Here is an 18,752-nt window from a genome sequence, read left to right as displayed (position 1 = left end):
CAAAATCATTAATCAACATGTTATTGTGTTTTCGACATCATCCGTGTGCAGAGAGGACGCGTGTGATTGGTTGAGCATATCTATAGATTAATCTGATTGGCCAGTAGAGCGTTGAACGTTGGCTGTGACATCCGGCATTCCGCAAGAAAATCAGAAGAAAGCCAGCGTTGGGCACGAGTTGGTGAGAGATGAGATCACCCATACCGGACGGATTAGAATAGGTATTAACGTTACGCCCTTATTAACACATTCAGGCTTTGCTTTCGTTTGACTATTAAACAGTGGCCACATGTTGACAAGATCGGACGGACCAGAGGCAGGTTTTGATGGACTCTTGATCTGGCTAAGTGGACGGAGTGATGTGTTAAAGGGAATCTCATATCTGACTCATCTAACACTGCGACTTCACCAGATCAAAGCGTTTTTGCACTCACCAACGATTCCATCCTCAAGACCTTCTAACACAGGTAATTAGCTGACCGAGCTAACAAAATAGCTCGTTTCAACCTTTTCAGTTAAACTGTTACACTCATTAATGTAATTAATATGTTAACTTAGCGTGTTTCAGTTAGCAAACACTTTTGATTCAATTGTGTGTCTCATTGTCACTGATACCTTCTAAATACCATCTTGTATTAACCCTGTAGATTATGATATCGAATACATCCATTTTAAATGCATTTAGTGTGACAAGTCTCTAACGTTAATGTTTATATGAATATAAATTCATGTGGGCCAAGTGTTTGTTTATTACTTATGGGGAAATAATCTTTAAAAATCTTCTAGTGAGTGATAACAGCTTCTTGTATCCCCCACCCCCCATTTTGACCTTTAATAATAGTGCTAAAAAGATTAACCTCAGCTAATTATTTGGGATGTCGTGTGAGATATGTAGTATTGTAATGATAATTTTAGCTTTTGCTTTTCCTTCAATGTGAACTCCAAATACCCCAAACAAGATGGTTTCCTGCTTAATGAAATTGTGGGTGGGGATTTGCGTATCATGGGTCAGATCTGGGTCTGATTCACAGTGTTTTTTCCTCTCTGCTACCAAATTCTATGGTCTGCCAGTAAGTCACCTCACCTGGTCACCTACTTTGAGTTATTAATAAGGTGGTTAAGCGGTTTTACAAGGAAATTCTAGACAAATGTTTGGAATATTTATGTTGGATTACTGATGTGAAGTTTCTCAGGTTTGTAAACATTGGTTATTACAAAGAAGCCTAGCCTAGAATCCAAAAATATGAGGGTGTTTTTCAGCTGTCATGACACATAGATAAAGTGATCTGATCGATGATTGCACACACGTCAAAGCTAACCTCTGGGTGAAGTCTGAGAGTCACAATAAATGACATCAAATTAGCACTACACTGAATATTGAACATTTTTGTTAATGAAATCTGTTTCGTTTCATCCCAGATACTGATAAGTTTGTATTATTTGTGTATCCTTACAGTGTGGTGGAATTTTAATATTGATTTACTTTAAGCTACATGGAATAAACAATTTAAGGACAATACTCACCCTTTGGGTCACAACATTTCTGTCAGTTCATTTTTCAATTGAGTTAGAAGAGGTTTGCATATATTTACTCATCTTAAGTAAACTTCTTTGGGCAAGTGCATTGTTTGCATACATGGTTGCATCTGAATAAGTGTGTGTTTTTTAAATGCCAATGATGTCTCATCTTATTATGCAGATTCAATATTGATGCTTCACCTTTAAAATTGTAGTTTGCCCAAAAATGTAAAAGTTATAATTTAGAATGGTTTTGTTTTTTTGTACATTATTTTGTGGAACACAAAAGAAGTTTACTTTTTTTTAAAACTCTTTGTTAAATGCCAGTGTCCACAAAATTAAATTCTTTGGGGTTCAAAACAACATTGGGCACACTTTTATTCAAGATATTGTTCCCCTCAGAAGAAAGCCATAAAGGTTTTAAATGACATGGGGTTGAGAATTTTCATTTGTGTGAAGGATCATTTCAAGACAAACATTTGAATTTTTGTGTGCTTCCACCCCACTCATTTTCCAATCTGCTGTGTTGTTCTTCAGTGAAGGATGAATCACCTGTCATTGAGTGAGCTGTGTTGCCTTTTCTGCTGTCCACCGTGCCCGAGCAGAATAGCCTCCAAGCTGGCCTTCCTTCCTCCGGAGCCCACTTACACCCTCATATGTGACGAGAGCGGCAGCCGCTGGACTCTCCACCTTTCTGAGCGTGCGGATTGGCAGTACTCTGCCCGGGAGAAGGATGCCATTGAGTGTTTCATGACCCGGACATCTAGAGGGAACCGAATCGCCTGTATGTTTGTGCGATGTTCTCCCAACGCTCGCTACACCTTGTTGTTTTCCCATGGTAATGCTGTAGACTTGGGTCAGATGAGTAGCTTCTACATCGGCTTGGGCTCCCGCATCAACTGTAACGTGTTCTCCTATGACTACTCTGGTTATGGGGCAAGCTCAGGGAAGCCTTCAGAGAAGAATTTGTATGCTGATGTGGACGCTGCCTGGCATGCACTAAGAACAAGGTGAGAGTATACCTGAAAGCCACTTCATTTGTGTAGTTGTTTGAGGCTTTTTACAAACAGACAGTTTCTTCTGCTGTTGTCCTCCAAAAAATAAGCAGATCTATCAGTTTTTAAGGCCTCCCTGTATGCAACTGTGCTCTCTTTCCATGAAATGCGAAAAAAAAAAACCTGTTTTGTTTTCTTCCAATTTTGCTCCATTTTCCTGGCTGGTCTCTTAAGGGCCTGAGTGTGCTCGTTGTACCATGTCGTTGGACTATTTTCTTTAATCTTCTTTAAGTGCAAAGAAGCAACTGTGTCTAAAGTGCAGGAAAAGAGAGAGTTAAAAGTTTCTGTCGCAATTTCGAGTTCTTCTAAGCTATTTGGGATGATGAAACTGATCAGGAAGATTTTTTATAAAGCAAACTTTAGTGGAAGAAGTGATGCATCTAACATGTTTGTAACATGGAGTTGGCTTTGCAGCTAGGCTAACACAAGACAAGATAATGATCATCGCTCTGCTGCAGAATTTCAACGGCATCCACATTGTTTCCATGTGATAATATTAGATCTAGAGTAATATGATTACGACAATGAGTGGGTCCTGACACGTGTTGTCTAACTCCAATAGAATTAAGAATTTCTTTAAATGCCATTCCCATTTTTTTTTTCATTATCTACATGTATATTAAAATCATACATGTAGATAATGAAACCTATTTCTGGTGGCCTGTTGTATACTGTAGCCATCACAAATCTCAAATTTGATTTTTTTTTTTACACTAGACATTGTTGCATTAAGCACCAACACTAAACTAGACTTCTTAGTAATTCTGAAAATATTACTATAAATTACAGTAACACCCTCCCCCTTTGCCTTTCATACGAGGTTCATGTTTATAACCGTAATCTTGGGGGATGGACTCATTTAAAGAAATGTAATTGTTTGGTTCTTGCCAGGTTTCTGTCAAACACAGCACATCTAGGTTATAGTCTGTCATTTGCTCATTTCTATTATATCGTTTTTTTTTTGCTGAACATCAATTACGTTTTTACCAATAGATGGGTTTGGAAGTTTTTTTGTATTTCCTAATATAATTTGGGGAAGAGACACAGTCTCTATATGATGAAATCTAGTGATGGGATTTATCTGACCTCAGTGACATGAGACAGCTAGCAGACGGTCGGTTTAGCCAGTCTGTCGTCTTCCTGATTTGAGCCCCGAGGAGAGAGAAGAGAGAGTTACTAGAAAGAAGCGCAGCACCATCCCAGGAGGGATGAATACTAGCTCTTTTCAACAGGTCACGTCTGCCCCAAAAACTCTTCCAATTGTCTATGCAATCTATATTATTTTGCGGACACCACTTACACAGCCAGTCATTGAGTGAGGAGTCTACTAACTATCTCATCACTCCTTCAAACAGGAAGGCGGTCAGAGCAAATTACAGTGCCTGACATCGTACTTGCGAGTTCACACACCTCTTTAATGTTAATTTTAGTGATCTCCGACTGGCGAAGTCGAACATCATTTGTGCCGACGTGAATAATAGTCTTAGAGAATTTACGATTACCATTAGCTGGTACTTTTAAATTTGCTTTGCTGTCTCCCGGAGCCAGACAGGCTGGTTTAGACATGGTTCAGAAATAGGCTAAATGAAAGATTTGAAATGTGTCTGTAATTTGCCAATTCATTTGGATCTAGTTTTGGTTTCTTAAGAGGCTAAATAATAGCCATCTTGAAGGGTCTTGGGACATGACCTAGAGTCAGAGACAAGTAGGTAATGTTGACAATAGTCTTTTGTGCTATAGGTAACAACTCTTTCAGTAGTTTTTTGGGTATTGGATCTAATAAACATATTGTTAGTTTCTTTAGATCTACCTGTCATATAGTTGTAATGCCCTGCAATAATTCGTTTTTGTGATGGTGGCAAAGCTAAATTCTCAGCAGGCAATACTTTAGATATCACTGTCACATGTTTTTTCAGAAAACATATTATACTGATTTGGTGCTAAAGAAATATTTCTTATTACTATTTATGAATGTTGAAAAATTATGTTCTTTAACATTCTGAAACATTATAACATGAAAGTCTTTTACGGTCAATTTTATCAAGTGATCATTCAAATTCTTATTTACTGCAGTAAATGAGTACGATAATAATATTTATTTTTTTTGTGCCACGTCTCTTGTTTAGTGCATTGTTTTTGCAAATGGTGTGCAGCGGTGCAAGTTAAATATAGTGTAGCTTTTAAAAACATGTCTTGAGTTGAGACCCCTGCATTCTGTTCCATTGACTTTAAAATGTTTCTCAAGAAGCATTTGTCCTGTGTTCTTGTCCTTTTTCCATCCTGCGCCTTTAAACGCAAGAATGCTTTGAGTGAACAGCGTTTAAAACGTGTCGAGTGAACCGGACACCATTCTATTTATACACTGTAACCCTCCAACTGGTTGATTTAAAAAAAAAATATGTAGATTTGAATTTTGAACATCCCAAAATACTAACCATTCATATTCCTATGGATCTATAAAATAATTACACAAACATTTGAGTATCTAGCTGGTTGACTCCGCTTTTGGTCTTTGTCCTTGTGAGTTTCTAGGGCTTGGGGGGAGGGGGGAGGGGGGGATCTATTTAATATTGCCTTTACCTCTTGGATCCCATCCCCCATCTGCGTGTCCTGTGCTTTTTTAAAATCCTTTGGAGTCCTTTACGATGGACTCATAATGTCAAGAGTCATGTTAAGTTTAATTTCCTCATAGATGGTTGAATCACACTAACTCAGACCTCAGATGGCTGAAGTGTTTTGTTTTTTTTGTCCCAGTGGCAGCTATTTGAGACACTGTGGACATAGGCCTAGAGAAACTATCTCAAGGCCGTTCACTGTATCATGTGCCCTAAATCCGTCTTTACGCATATCATTGGGGTTACTAGTAATGAGAACTTAGTTTTCATTTCTGTTAATTGCTTGTTCTTCGATGTAGCAAGATTTTGCCGTTTCGTCGTTCTTGCAAGAGGGAGAATAACATACAGAATGGCTTTGTGTTTGACCACATTGTTTTGAGTTAGTGTGTGTGTATAGTAGCCGTGTGCTGCGTCTGTATGTGTGCATGCATGCATGCATGCGGTGTCAGAAAGTACAGCTGATGCTCTTGAACATAGTCCAGGCTGTTTGACAAGTCATATCCCTGAGGGTTAGGTCGTACCTCATAAAGCAGTCCCACGCTGTTCTTCTGGTCACTTTCAATGTTCTCACGCATCGCCATATCAGCCACAGAAGATGCATCAGGCCATCCCACACAAGGACACCGTTCAGATTACAGTGCAGATAAACTAGTCTGACTGACTGCCACTCTGAAGAATATAACTTTATTGTGTGTGTTTATGTAATTATGTTTGTGTAAGGTGTTTTTGTGTGTTTTGAGAGAGGAGTAGAAGTTGGCTGGCCCATCCCAATCTTCTCTTATTCCTATAGACCATTTCACAAGATGTAAACAACACTGGCCCAGAAGCCCTTCCTGTTTCAGTTTTTTAACACTACATAAAAGCTGGGATAAAATACAACCAACAGAACATTTAAAACTGAATCAAAAAGTTAAACATCTTTAAGATGTTTTTTTACATGTGAAATAAAGAAAACAGTTACAAACTGAAACAGGAAGTGCTTCTGGACAAGTGTTGTTTACATCTTGTGAAATGGTCTATAAAACTGTGGCTCCTGCTGGGATTTTTTCTCCCCCTTTATTTATAGAAACACATTTTTTTAGCTTGGTAGGTCACCATTGTGTGCAGTTCTTTCCCCACCATTTCTGGAGGATAATTGGATCTCATTTTGTTAAAGATGACCAGCATTGCCTGTTTTATTATTATTACATTGATTGAAAATGATTAAATTGATATATTGCATATATCCAAACCTTTTAATTGAAGAAAATCTGTGGAATGAAGGCCTTTTATTTTTAAAGAACATTTGTGGAAGGAGTCTTTTGGACTTTAAATGTTTCACTGCAGTAAAGTGTTTTTAAAGGCAAATATTTCTGTGTTTGCGTGAGGGTGTTGGGTTTTCATCTTCTTTTCAGTTTTTGATAGTACTGTAAACATCCCTCAAAAATATAATCTTCCGAGCAGCTAGCATAAAGAGCACCTGCCTTTTTAGATGTCTGTTGAAAATATTTACCTTGGAAATTCTCCATCTGATCTCAATAGACAAGAGTGCTTATCAGACCATGTTGATTGACTCGGCGAGGTGTACAACAAAGGTTTTTGTTTTTGTTTTGTTTTTTTTGCTCATCCCTTTGTTGAGTGGCCAGTGATTATATGATTTCTAATCACAAAAAAGCAGCTTTTACTTCAAGTAGCAAGATCACAATTTTGATTGTGTACCATGTCAGTTTACTGCGTTCATTGTTCACTCTGTCTGGGTTTATGTCGGACTTACTGTACATGATTCTTCTTATTACAAGGCTACTTATGAATTAAGTGTTGATTTGACTTTTATCATGTGAGATGAAATTCATGAAACTAAACACTGCAATCAAATTGTATAGGATTGGAAATCAGTTGTCACAAAGGTCAGATTATTCAGTCAACATTATACCATTTTAAAAAAAAATTAATTTTAAATTATTATTTAAATCAATTTTGTGCCTTCTTGACCTAGTAAATCATTTTTAGGTGTGTAACAATATTGATCATTCTGGCTGATGGAAAAACCAATAATTGTATATTATGTTATGGATCATCAACTTATACTAGTATACACGACAAACATGCTACTTGTGCATAGTAACTCCATCATGTGTTTTTTAAAGCCACAATGAAACGGAAGTAGAGGCAGATCTTTTCTTTCATATTGTGAGTTACATTTGAACTGATAATCAAAAAAAAAGAAATTATCAGACAAGAAATTGGTTCTATCCATCATCATTTGTTGACTGGATTTTGAAATGTGCGTTTTGAACTCAATGTGAGCTTGCAGTCGATTGGGGCAGGGCTTAAATAAATTGAATGATTGGAGAAGTCTGTCATTTTCATCAGATTTTATTTTTCTCCAAAAAATGTATGGGATGCATGGATGAATAAATTTTGCTAGTGAATTTTCATTTCATTCTGGGAAAGCATAGTGCTCTTAAGAGTTAAACTTTTGCCATAACCTATTGCTATCATTTTTATATGGTGCTAGATGACAATCTAAACAAGCCGTGTTTCCACCGCAGGAACATTCCCCAGGAACTAGGAACTTTGGGGTGGTACTCGTTGCAGGAACATGCTGATTGGTTCTTACGACTTGTTCATTCTGCCCGTTGGCATGCGTTCGTCCAATCCATCTCACGGTCAATGTTGTCTGCTGATAACAAACGTCTACTTTTATATCTAACATTACGAGCTTTTTGAATATGCTTTGGGTGCTCGTCTCCATAGATATCTATATAAAGGCTAGATATGTCGTCCACGCTGCTGGCCAATGGAGGTTGACGTCTGCACCATCTTGTCACAGGCAGCTCGCTCACTCGTAACATTGTGTTAATGGTACATGTACTATTTAAATGACCATAACTTGCAAAATTTTCTACCGATTTTCAAACGGTTTGTTTTGTTATAAACGTCAGAGATGTAGTTATGACACTGCATACTTATGAATACAAAGTGTATAAATAAATAATCATCCAGATAATTATTGCCACGTTAATAACGTTTGTAAGAAACCAAACCGTTTGTAAATCCGTCAAGATTTCAACGAGATAAGAGTATTTATGTTCGTGCGGACCACTCATCTTACATCAGTTTGTCTGTGACAAGATGGCCGCCGGTGATGACGATGGAAACTCTGCCGTAACACATCTAGCCTTTATATACATATCTATGCTCGTCTCTATTCTGCCATTTTGTTAATTACCTCGTTAGTAAACCAATCGCACAGAAAAACAGCAAAGCTTAAATCTTCTCTATACGGGAGGAGCAGTCGCACGCAGTTCGACAACATCACTACATAATCTTCCCGCCCCGGACCGGTACTTTAGTCCGCGGTGTTAATAAACAATTAAATATCCAATACGGATACATATCCCAATTCCCAAAGATTTCCCAATCAAGCTTGAAGCATAATGCTCATGTTTTTGCACGTGTTCAAGGTCAGTCCCAGCCACTGCTACAGGCAGCATTGCCTTACTGAACCACAGCAAAGAGTCATTATGAGATTGTTTATTCTTTGTGATGTTATTGTACAGCCACACCTTGCTGTCTGCTCAGCCAGGTGTGTCAGTGTTGAAACATCAGGTGGTGTTGACGCACGCACATAGAGTAGCATTTACGAGAAGAGCGGATGGCACTGGGAACTCCAGTGCAATATTTTGCCGCAGACTGAATTACTCGACTTGGGTCGGGTTCATATCTAAGGGGTTGGTCCAGATAAGACCATCTGTTATCACAGCTAGCCATTGCAGCATGTGTGTGTTTCATATAGGTATTTGCAACCAGGCTTGGTGTTTGTAAACTTCTACCAAACAGAACCATCTGGTTTTGTCTTCAAAACAGTAAAACAGTGATGTGTATTGTCTTCCAAGTCCAAGAGTCTGAGACATCCGGTGAAAGGAAGAAGCGAAGAAAATGGCTTTTGTCTGTGAGAGAATTTCCCCCTCAGAAGACGATGACTGATGTCATAAAGGAAACGCCACGGCAACAACAGTAGCAGTTGAATTGAGTGAGACCCCTGCGCCCTCCTTCCTTCTGAATTGATATAATGACGTTGTGCTTGAGTGTTTTTGGGCTGAGAGGAGCTCACTCGAGAAGCCTGTGAGAATTTAGTATCTGTCTTTAATGGAGCGCAGCTCCCTCTGAGAGGTGAGGGGGGAGGTGCCAGCAGCCAGTTCTCCAAGTCAAATATTGATTGGTTGCCTAGCAACTGATTCCCAGGGAGTCCTGGAGGGACAAGCCCGATTGCAGTCATGACAACATTGTCTACCCAGGAAGTAAAAAATAACTTCCTGATGGTGTCACACAGCAGGTTTTTGTATCTAAAAGTTTATCAGTGTACCATGTAGACTTGCTGTCAGCCAGCTGCTATATTAAATTAAGAACGGTAGTCTGGTACATGTTATTGTTTAACTGAATAATTTATGATTTGTTGTCAAGGCAACACATAGTGCTGATTTAATTTTCTTATCTTTATAGCCAACATATTGAGCAGTTTGAAATTAAACGGGCATACCTCATTTAGTGTTTGAGTACCATGTTTTTCTAAAAACTGACTAAAAAGCTATTCCGTAGACCATCCGAGTTCTCCAGAATCTGAAAGCATGTTTAAAAGCCTGAATATGTACTTGAAATTAATTAGAATTGGTCATCATTGACTTACGGTTCATATTGACCATGCCTGTCAAGCGGCAAAGAGATGACACAAAAAAAATTGGAATTTGAAAATAGAAGTCAATTTGTAAATTGAACACTACTTACCATTAATGTGACTTCTGATAATGCATGGTTTTGGTGAGTGCTTTATAATTATATATTAGTATTTATACTTTATATTAGATTTTTTTTATTTAATGAGAGGCAATTCTGTTGCAAATGAGAGATCGCTTCACAAATGCAAATTCATCAGACAGCAATGAACGATACTAGTACTTTTAGATACTTTTTTCATCTTTGAAATGATTAAACTGCAAAAAGATGATGGTGATGTTGTTTTTTTCATTATTTACGTAAAAAAAAAAAGGTAAAACCATAAGAAGCTTCTATCAAAAGCTAAACCATTACATTTTTTCACACTGTATTGTAGCAGAGGTTGCACAGACCATTTATTCGTCCGACATGATCGCAAACAATATGCTCAAGAATTATGTTTGAATTATTATACATGTTATCACATTATTAGTAGATTTATTAGCAGCAAATCGCACACGCAGCCTCATGAAGGAATAAAGACTGGCTGTATGACATTTAAAATTTCACAATAAACCTCACTAAACTCTAATATACATGTTGACCACTTGTCAGATCATTAGTACTTTTTTGCTGCCAGAAAGAGTGCGTGTGCATGGTTGCCAGATTAAGGGAAACACTGGGCTGAAAATGAGTCATTTTAAGAGAAAAGCTCTATTTGGTGGATTTATTCTCTGGGCATCTGGCAACCCAAACAGGAAAGTTAACAATGTAAGATAATGTAAATGTCTTAAGACGTTATCAGGTTAATTAATCAGCAGGGGAAATATTGTGACAATTATTCGTTACAACGATTAATCGTGCAGCCCTAATACAAGTAAAATAAGATGCACGTTTTACTTTTAACTTGACTGACTGGATAACTATGAACTTTTGGATGGCAAAAGCTGCATAACAATTCTTAAATGAAATGTATGAAATGGAAAATAATAATGGTATATGTGTTTTAAACAACATGAGGGTGAATAATGAAATAATTTTTATATTTGAAAGACTTTAAGAATGAATTAAAAATGACTTGGAGTCCCTTCTCCTTCTTCTCATCCTTGACCATCTGTTCTGCCTATCCCCAAAACGCATTCCACCACCTCTCACATGATCACACAGACTAATGTAGAATCATGTGATTTTTGTCCCTGAGGACAAAATTGATGACTATTGGTCTCAACGGCCACTGTATAATCTGAACAAGATTGCGTGAACAAGACATTTTTTTTAAGGTGGCATGAATGTTTAGGTAACTGAATGTATGAATTGTAATTCATGATGTTAATACATGAGGTCCACTTTTGAATCAGACGCAAATATTTATATTTATTTTGGTCATACAACGACAATTTTCAGTTTCTACTTCAAACCAGTTCTATCACCTTCTGTTTGCCAGCAAGACAGCAGTCAATAGAGAACTGAATGCAACATTCACTGCGCATTTTAATGCTGTGTAATTGGACACTGGACAGAGTACAAAGGACTGCATAAGTCGATCGATAAGTGTTAATATACGCTTATCATATGACCTACTTTTGGGAGTAATTTCTGTTTACATCTCAGGTCCATGATCTCTTCTTCACCCAGACCTCTCTGTGGCACTGCAGTCAGTCAGCTGACTAAGTGATCATGCGCTTTATAATATGACATGGAATGTGGGCACACCGTCCCCTAGGAAAACCAACCTTTACACCATCCTCTCCATAATAGAAGTGTTTTGATCGTCACGTTGTCATTTGCTGATTTAAGTACAAATGTTCCTTCTAGTTTCAGAATTGAAACTGATTTACTTGGATTCCTTGAAATAATTTGTTCTCATGGCTTGGACTAGGAATTGGCTAATTGTTCACGATCATGCAGTGATTACCATCATCAAGCTCACTTTTCAGCATACTCTTGAATGCATATTGTATTGAATTGCACATATATGACTGGTCATCATGTTCGAGCATACGCAACTCTCATTGAACAAAGTTTACAAAGAGTTTTTTTTTTAAATCATCCCTGTTGGAATATAAACCAGCATGTGTATCCATCGTCATAAAATACATAGTGGAACAGTCTGTTTATTTAAAAAAACATTATAGAAGAAAAACACAGAAAAACTATGACTTTATTAAACATTGTGTTCCCTTTCGGTTCTGCGTTAACGAGTCCGCGGTGACGCTGGTGATGTGTTCTCTGGCTACATGGACTACTTTCTTTATTTCCTTTCTGGACAAGGACAGTATACCGTACACATTTTCAATGGAGGGACCGAAAACTCTCGGACTGAATCTAAAATATCTTAAACTGTGTTCCAAAGATGAACGGAGATCTTACGGGCTTGGGACGACAGAAGGATGTGTCATTAATGACATCATTTTCATTTTTGGGTGAACTAACCCTTGGTGAAATGTAATGAAATAGAGACTGATGACTTTAATGACTTAAATGTTTAAATTGTTCTAGGTTCTGCTCTTAAATTTTGGCTCACGCCTATGCTTTTTTGTAAAAGGATAAGTTGGGCATGTTAATTGAAGTTGCGTAACGATTATGAACAGTCTTTTGAAAAATTTGGTCATTCACATCCCAGTTTGTCTGGTTCTAAAAGTGGGTTAAACAGCCTGTACTCTTGATTCATGATGCGTGTGTTCTGACCTCAGCATCATCAGTGTTGGTGTGTATGTGCGTCTGTATTTGAACTCATCATTTAAATGTCATGTTTTAGGTACGGGATCAGGCCAGAGCATGTGATCATTTACGGCCAGAGCATCGGTACAGTCCCTTCGGTGGATCTGGCCTCTCGGTACGAGAGTGCTGCCGTCGTCCTTCACTCCCCTCTCACCTCAGGCATGCGGGTGGCTTTTCCTGACACAAAGAAAACGTACTGCTTCGATGCATTCCCCAAGTGAGTCTCTCTATTTTACCTTAGACTCGCCATCTTTTCATAATTTTTCCAACACCCCAATTAGACACATACTGTTCATTCGCTGTTCACGCCTTTCTTTCAGCAGCCATGTTGTGGACGAGGCACCTGGTTGGTTCATCCATTTTCTGCACTTTAAACATTACTGTTATTGTGTGCCCTCTAGTGACACACATCTTCAAGTAGTTCAGTGTTTTTGTGCACTTTTTAAAAACAACCGTTATAATGGATAAACAGTCTGAATTCAGTGGAAATTTATATTTTCATGCTTGATTTAAAAAATGTATTTGAATTTTTATGTAAAAATGTATAAATAGAATTAAATATATGTTAATATATGATATATATATATATATATATATATGAAGAGTTCAGATGCAAAAGCCTCTAAATGCCATTTGAAATTTTCTTCTAAAATGACAATTTTTATGAAGCTTGTATATTTAAGTTCAGTAATTGCACTTAAATGACAATTAATAGGTAATCTCCATTGCCATTTAAGTGAAATTACTGAACTTAAATATACAAGCTTAATAAAAATGATCATTTTAGAAGAAAATTTCAAATGGCACTTAGAGGCTTTTGCATCTGAACTCTTCATATATATATATATATATGACAATTCAAAGGTTTTGGGTCAGTAAGATTCTTCTTTTAAAGAAATTAATACTTTTATTCAGAAAGGGCACATTAAATTGATAGAAATTACTTACTTCTATCATGATTTCCACAAAAATATTTAGCAGCACAACAGTTTTCAACTTTAATGATAAGAAATGTTTTTTTGAGCACCAAATCCGCATATTAGAATGATTTTTTTTTAAGGGTCATGTGACACTGGAGACTGGAGCAATGGCTGTTAAAAATTCAGCTTTGCCATCACATAAATCAAATACTTTTAAAATATTCTTTATCTTTAATATATTTTACTGTTAATAGTTTATTATTATATTATTATTCGGACTGTCAGTCCAAATCCATTTTTTGTGGATATCCGAACAAGCATGAACGCCAAAAAAATCATTTTGTTCTGAGCTACATTCATGTGTGGTTCACATTTCTAGAAATCTGTTTCAGTCTGACCGCTCTGGGGTGAGTTTCCCGAAAGCATCGTTAGCCAACTATGGTCGCAAGTTCCGTCGTTACCAATAGACTTCAATGGAAATTGCGACCAACTTGCGACCATAGTTGGCTAACGATGCTTTCGGGAAACGCTTCCCTGATCGGATTTTCCGTGGATTATGTCACTTTCTCACGCTACGTAAAGAGGAAACATGCTGAAAGTCACTGCAGAAACAAGGTTGTGTTGCAAAGTTGCTATACACAGTGTGGATAGTCGATAATTTAGATCGGATTCAAATCGGATCCACAAATAATCAGTGTGTGAACATAGCCTAATTTAGGAATAAATTTCAGCCTGATGCTTATGAAGGTTAAACAATTTTTTTTTTGTTTTTTTTTGTTTTAGAAAGACAAAGAATCTACATTTAAGTTAATGCGGGCAGTTTTTATTACTTTTTTTTTTTTTTTTAAGGAAAATGGTTCTTTAGATGGCAGTAGAAAATACTGGACATCCAAAGCAGCACTTTTATACCTCAAAATCAGTTTTTAGGTTTGTTTTTGTTGTTCGTCTCATGTACAAATTACTTCACCAAGCACATTATGATGATTTAAAAGACACTGTATTGCAGAACACTCTGCTCATATGATTTGTTTGTTTTCTGTTTCTTTAGCATTGATAAAATCTCTAAAGTCACGTCTCCGGTACTGGTGATCCACGGGACGGAGGACGAGGTGATCGATTTTTCCCATGGGCTGGCCTTGTACGAGCGCTGCCAGCGGCCCGTGGAGCCGCTCTGGGTGGAGGGTGCGGGACACAACGACGTAGAGCTGTATGGACAGTACCTAGAGCGCTTGAAACAGTTTGTGGCTCATGAACTTGTAAACTTATAAATGGACCTCAAGATTAGGACTCACCTTGCCCAGATGGGAGCTGTGAACATTACTGGAGGAGGGAGGTTTTCTCACCATTTTTTTGTTTTTGTTTTATTTTGGGTGCAGTTCTCCACGCTATATAGAAAATGGGGAGCAGTGTCCTTGCTGCCTTTCTTAGGGGTGTGTTCGTGTAAATGTACTTCTACAGGTGTGAGCGAGGGGTCTGATGTTTTGGAGACCCGACTGTAAATGTGTCTTGATGCCATGTTGTAAAGAATCAAACCCATTCCATTTAAATCAAGTTTTTGTTTTGCTGTATGCATGTTATAATATCATGTAATGGAGTACTGTACAAACGCAGCATTCTGACATAAACAATTGCCATACAGGGGATGCCAAATACTCAGAATATTAAACTTTGATACATTACTTTGTATATACATGTTTCAAAAAAATCTCTGCTTAAGTACGTGTTCTCACACTCGTCTATGTTTCATTTGTCTTAGACCTTGAAAACAATGCTGGACAGTATGACAGTAATATGTTTTAACTGTCAAATAAATAAATAGACTTTTCAAATAAAGAAACACTTGAATATTGTGGCTTGCAATAGCCCAAATCAAACACATATTGTGCTTAAACTGTGCATATGCCAATATGCTTTTTCATATTAGTAACAGTCTTTTTTTTTTTACTTTTTTTAAATAAAAATAATACGTTTGATTACACATAATGAACTTAAGACTTGATTGCATTGCATTGGCTTTTATTCAAAAAGTCTTGTCTCAGAAGAAACCCATATAAAGAAATGCACACTTTTTGTTTTGTTGTTATTGCTTTCAGCCATGATAAGGCTGTTTTTCTGGACCGGTGCTGAATTTACACAGCAACGTTTCGTTTCTCTTTGGGGGGCTATATGGATATTGAACAATGATCTTCTCTAATGAAAAAGAGGACTGTCAGCCTGTTCCACTTTGAGAAGAATTTTCATTTGGATGGTGTTTTTATTTTTTTATTTCCTGATTGAATGGCTATTATGAAACTGGTGATAATGCTGTTATTACCCATGAAAATTGATTTATTGTATCACAAATGTCACAGAAGAGATTTTTACTGGTCAGACTGAAGTACATAGTGACATGCTTCAATCTTCCCAGACATGTTGTTTTTGTTCATGTAAACATCCATTGTAAGAAGAAAATTGCTATACTGTATGTAATTATGATCTTGAAATAGCTATAATACAAAATGAAAATAAATTGGAAATAAACATGTATTTCAGATAGTAGAGAACTAAAAGTATTAAAAGCCTTGTCCTGACTGAGTTTTCATGTGTGCTGATCTGCGACATGCTGCTGTTAGGTGTTGTATTTTAAAGCGACCTCTTGTGGTTAGTAATCATAAATCATAATAAATCATATTCCCCCCATAATTACGTAAGGATAAGTCATTAACGTATACTCTGTAAAGTCAGATTTTCACTTGGCATAAGATATTTCTATGGTACAGTACCTGATTTTTAACTAATTTGCAATTTGATAAAGCTGTAAGGTGTTAGTAAATCTTCTTTCTCATTTTTCTGAGAAGCAGGCGTTTAACCCAACCGCTCAGTTTAATTGCTTTTAACAATGATCCTAACCTTTCATGTGTATTCACGTTACACAACCATTTTACTGCACAGAGGTCAACCGAGCCTCCAGGGTTCAGTGACCTTTGAAGCTGGGGGCCTTGAATATGGAAGTTAAGAACACATGTGACCCATTAATTTTAGGGAGGGACAATGTTCATGGGCACTTAAATAGGTTCAAAGGATGAGAACGATAAAGAGGTGTCTCTATGTAGAGACTGTTGAACATTACACACTGACTGTAATGTTTTAATTATTAGGCAAAGTGAAACTTTTTATAAAAGGCCACAGAATAATTTAAGGTTATTGATTAAATAGTTATGGGAGAATTAGGTAGGACCTTTGTTCCTTAGCAATGTTTATCTTAGCTCTCTCTCTCTCTCCCTCTCTCTCTCTCTCTCTCTCTCTCTCTCTCTCTCTCTCAATTCAATTCAAAGGGGCTTTATTGGCATGAAAGTTTTTCAAACAATGTTGCCAAAGCATATACAACATATACAAATACTCTATACACATATATATACATATACATACACACATATATATACATACACACATACATACACATATACACACACATATACATACATATATGTATCTCTCTCTCTCTCTCTCTCTCTCTCTCTCTCTCTCTCTCTCTCTCTCTCTCTCTCTCTCTCTCTCTCTCTCTCTCTCTCTCTCTCTCTCTCTCTCTCTCTCTCTCTCTCTCTCTCTCTCTCTCTCTCTCTCTCTCTCTCTCTCTCTTGAAATGAGCGATAATTAGTTGTCTTCCTCAAGGGGTCGCATTGGGGCTCCGGAAGTAGAGTTCTCCGTTGAGTCACATTCAAAATATCAGTACGAGTTTAATCATACTGGAGACATTTGTATAATATAAAGTGTAATATTTAAATGTATTACTTTCAACGACTTTTGCCCATCAAGCTCTACTAAATGATATTTAAAAATGTGTAAATTCTGCGTTGAGAAAATAAGTGAAGTATGTCTCGTTTCCTCAAGCCGATTCTTTTGAGTGAATCATTTCAAAGAACCGTTTAAAAAACGATTTAGATATCACTCTTTACATTGACTCTTTACATCAGAAGACGTAATAACACGTGGTTGCTCACACACACACACACACACACACACACACACACACACACACACACACACACACACACACACACACACACACACACACACACACACACACACACACACACACACACACACACACACACACATATATGTGGAAACAAGGAGCTGGCTTAAGTTCAGGAAGTAGTGCAGCTGTGCATAAAGCCCATTGAGCTAATGCCTTTATTATTCAGTGTGGGTGTCATATGAGCATCAGTTGCATTTTTAGTTAGTATTGTGCATCTATGGTATTGTAGGTACATGCACTGATCACCCTCCAAAATTAGTATGTTCTTGGTAATCTGAATGACAAAAATATTAAAGATTGGAAAGAAAAAAAAATCCAAAATTTGAAACAATCACATCCCATGCACTGCAGTGAAAAGAGGAACTAAAACATAGCATAAGTTATTATAACAAGTTCTTAAAACTATATAGTAATGCTTGTGTCTGTAACAGGGATGACAAAAATATCAAAAACATGAGGTAGATAAATAATCATAGAAAAGTTGAAAAGGCACTGATTTTGTGGAATGACCCATATGGGTCATTCCACAAAATCAGTGCCTTTTCAACTTTTCTATATATAAAGAGTATATACATATATACACAATATTGTTAACCAAAATCCACTGCTTACTTCAAAGAAAAATACAGACATTTCATAGTTTTAAAATCAAAGTTATTACAAAGCTTTTTTTATTACAAATAATTTCAGGCTTAACCAAACATAAAGGTAATAATCTGCATAAAAAGTGTCTTTTTTAGTGCTTTACAAAAGGTGCACACATAACCCAGTTAATCAGCGTGGCATGCTTCTTCATCTAAAACAGCCCGTTAAAGTTAAAGGTGGGCATATATTTTACGATTCAGAATTAACAATACCTTTGCTTATTTTCATTTAGTTTATTTTATTTCAACACAGGCACTCCGACCGAGTCAGTTCCTGACCCGTTTGTCAACCGGTTCATTTAAAAGATCCGACTCATAAGAATGATTCGATCACGAGAAAACTAGCCTACCCTTTGTGTTTCGCCGTCAGCTGACTGTATGCGGACCGTCTATGATGCGGACCATAATAAGTTTGATATGAAAAATAATTCATAGTTTCAAATACAATTTAACTGAAGAGAACGTGTTGGCTCATCCTATGTAAATAACCCCCGCCCATTTGAGAACCCTTTTCATGCTCATGGCTCTTCCAACAAGTTCATTCTCTTTCTAACATCGCTCCCTCA

The 18,752-nt window shown here is 37.1% G+C and overlaps 1 protein-coding gene across 1 annotated transcript; it reads left to right on the top strand.

The window, feature by feature from the left end:
* The first annotated feature begins 62 nt into the window (after window positions 1–62).
* Window positions 63–15,210, top strand: abhd17b (abhydrolase domain containing 17B, depalmitoylase). Its single transcript, XM_089130414.1, has 5 exons — window positions 63–181; window positions 283–467; window positions 2,056–2,528; window positions 12,642–12,821; window positions 14,573–15,210. The coding sequence occupies exons 3-5, from the start codon at window positions 2,062–2,064 to the stop codon at window positions 14,790–14,792; spliced, it is 867 nt and encodes a 288-aa protein (XP_088986540.1). The 5' UTR covers window positions 63–181; window positions 283–467; window positions 2,056–2,061; the 3' UTR covers window positions 14,793–15,210.
* The last annotated feature ends 3,542 nt before the right edge of the window (window positions 15,211–18,752 follow it).

This window comes from Pimephales promelas, chromosome 4 (genome assembly GCF_988280905.1).
Source record: "Pimephales promelas chromosome 4, fPimPro1.hap1.1, whole genome shotgun sequence".
NCBI classification, from domain to species: domain Eukaryota; kingdom Metazoa; phylum Chordata; class Actinopteri; order Cypriniformes; family Leuciscidae; genus Pimephales; species Pimephales promelas.
The sequence above is the reverse complement of the archived record's forward strand: the minus strand, read 5'-3'. Positions and strand labels throughout refer to the sequence as shown.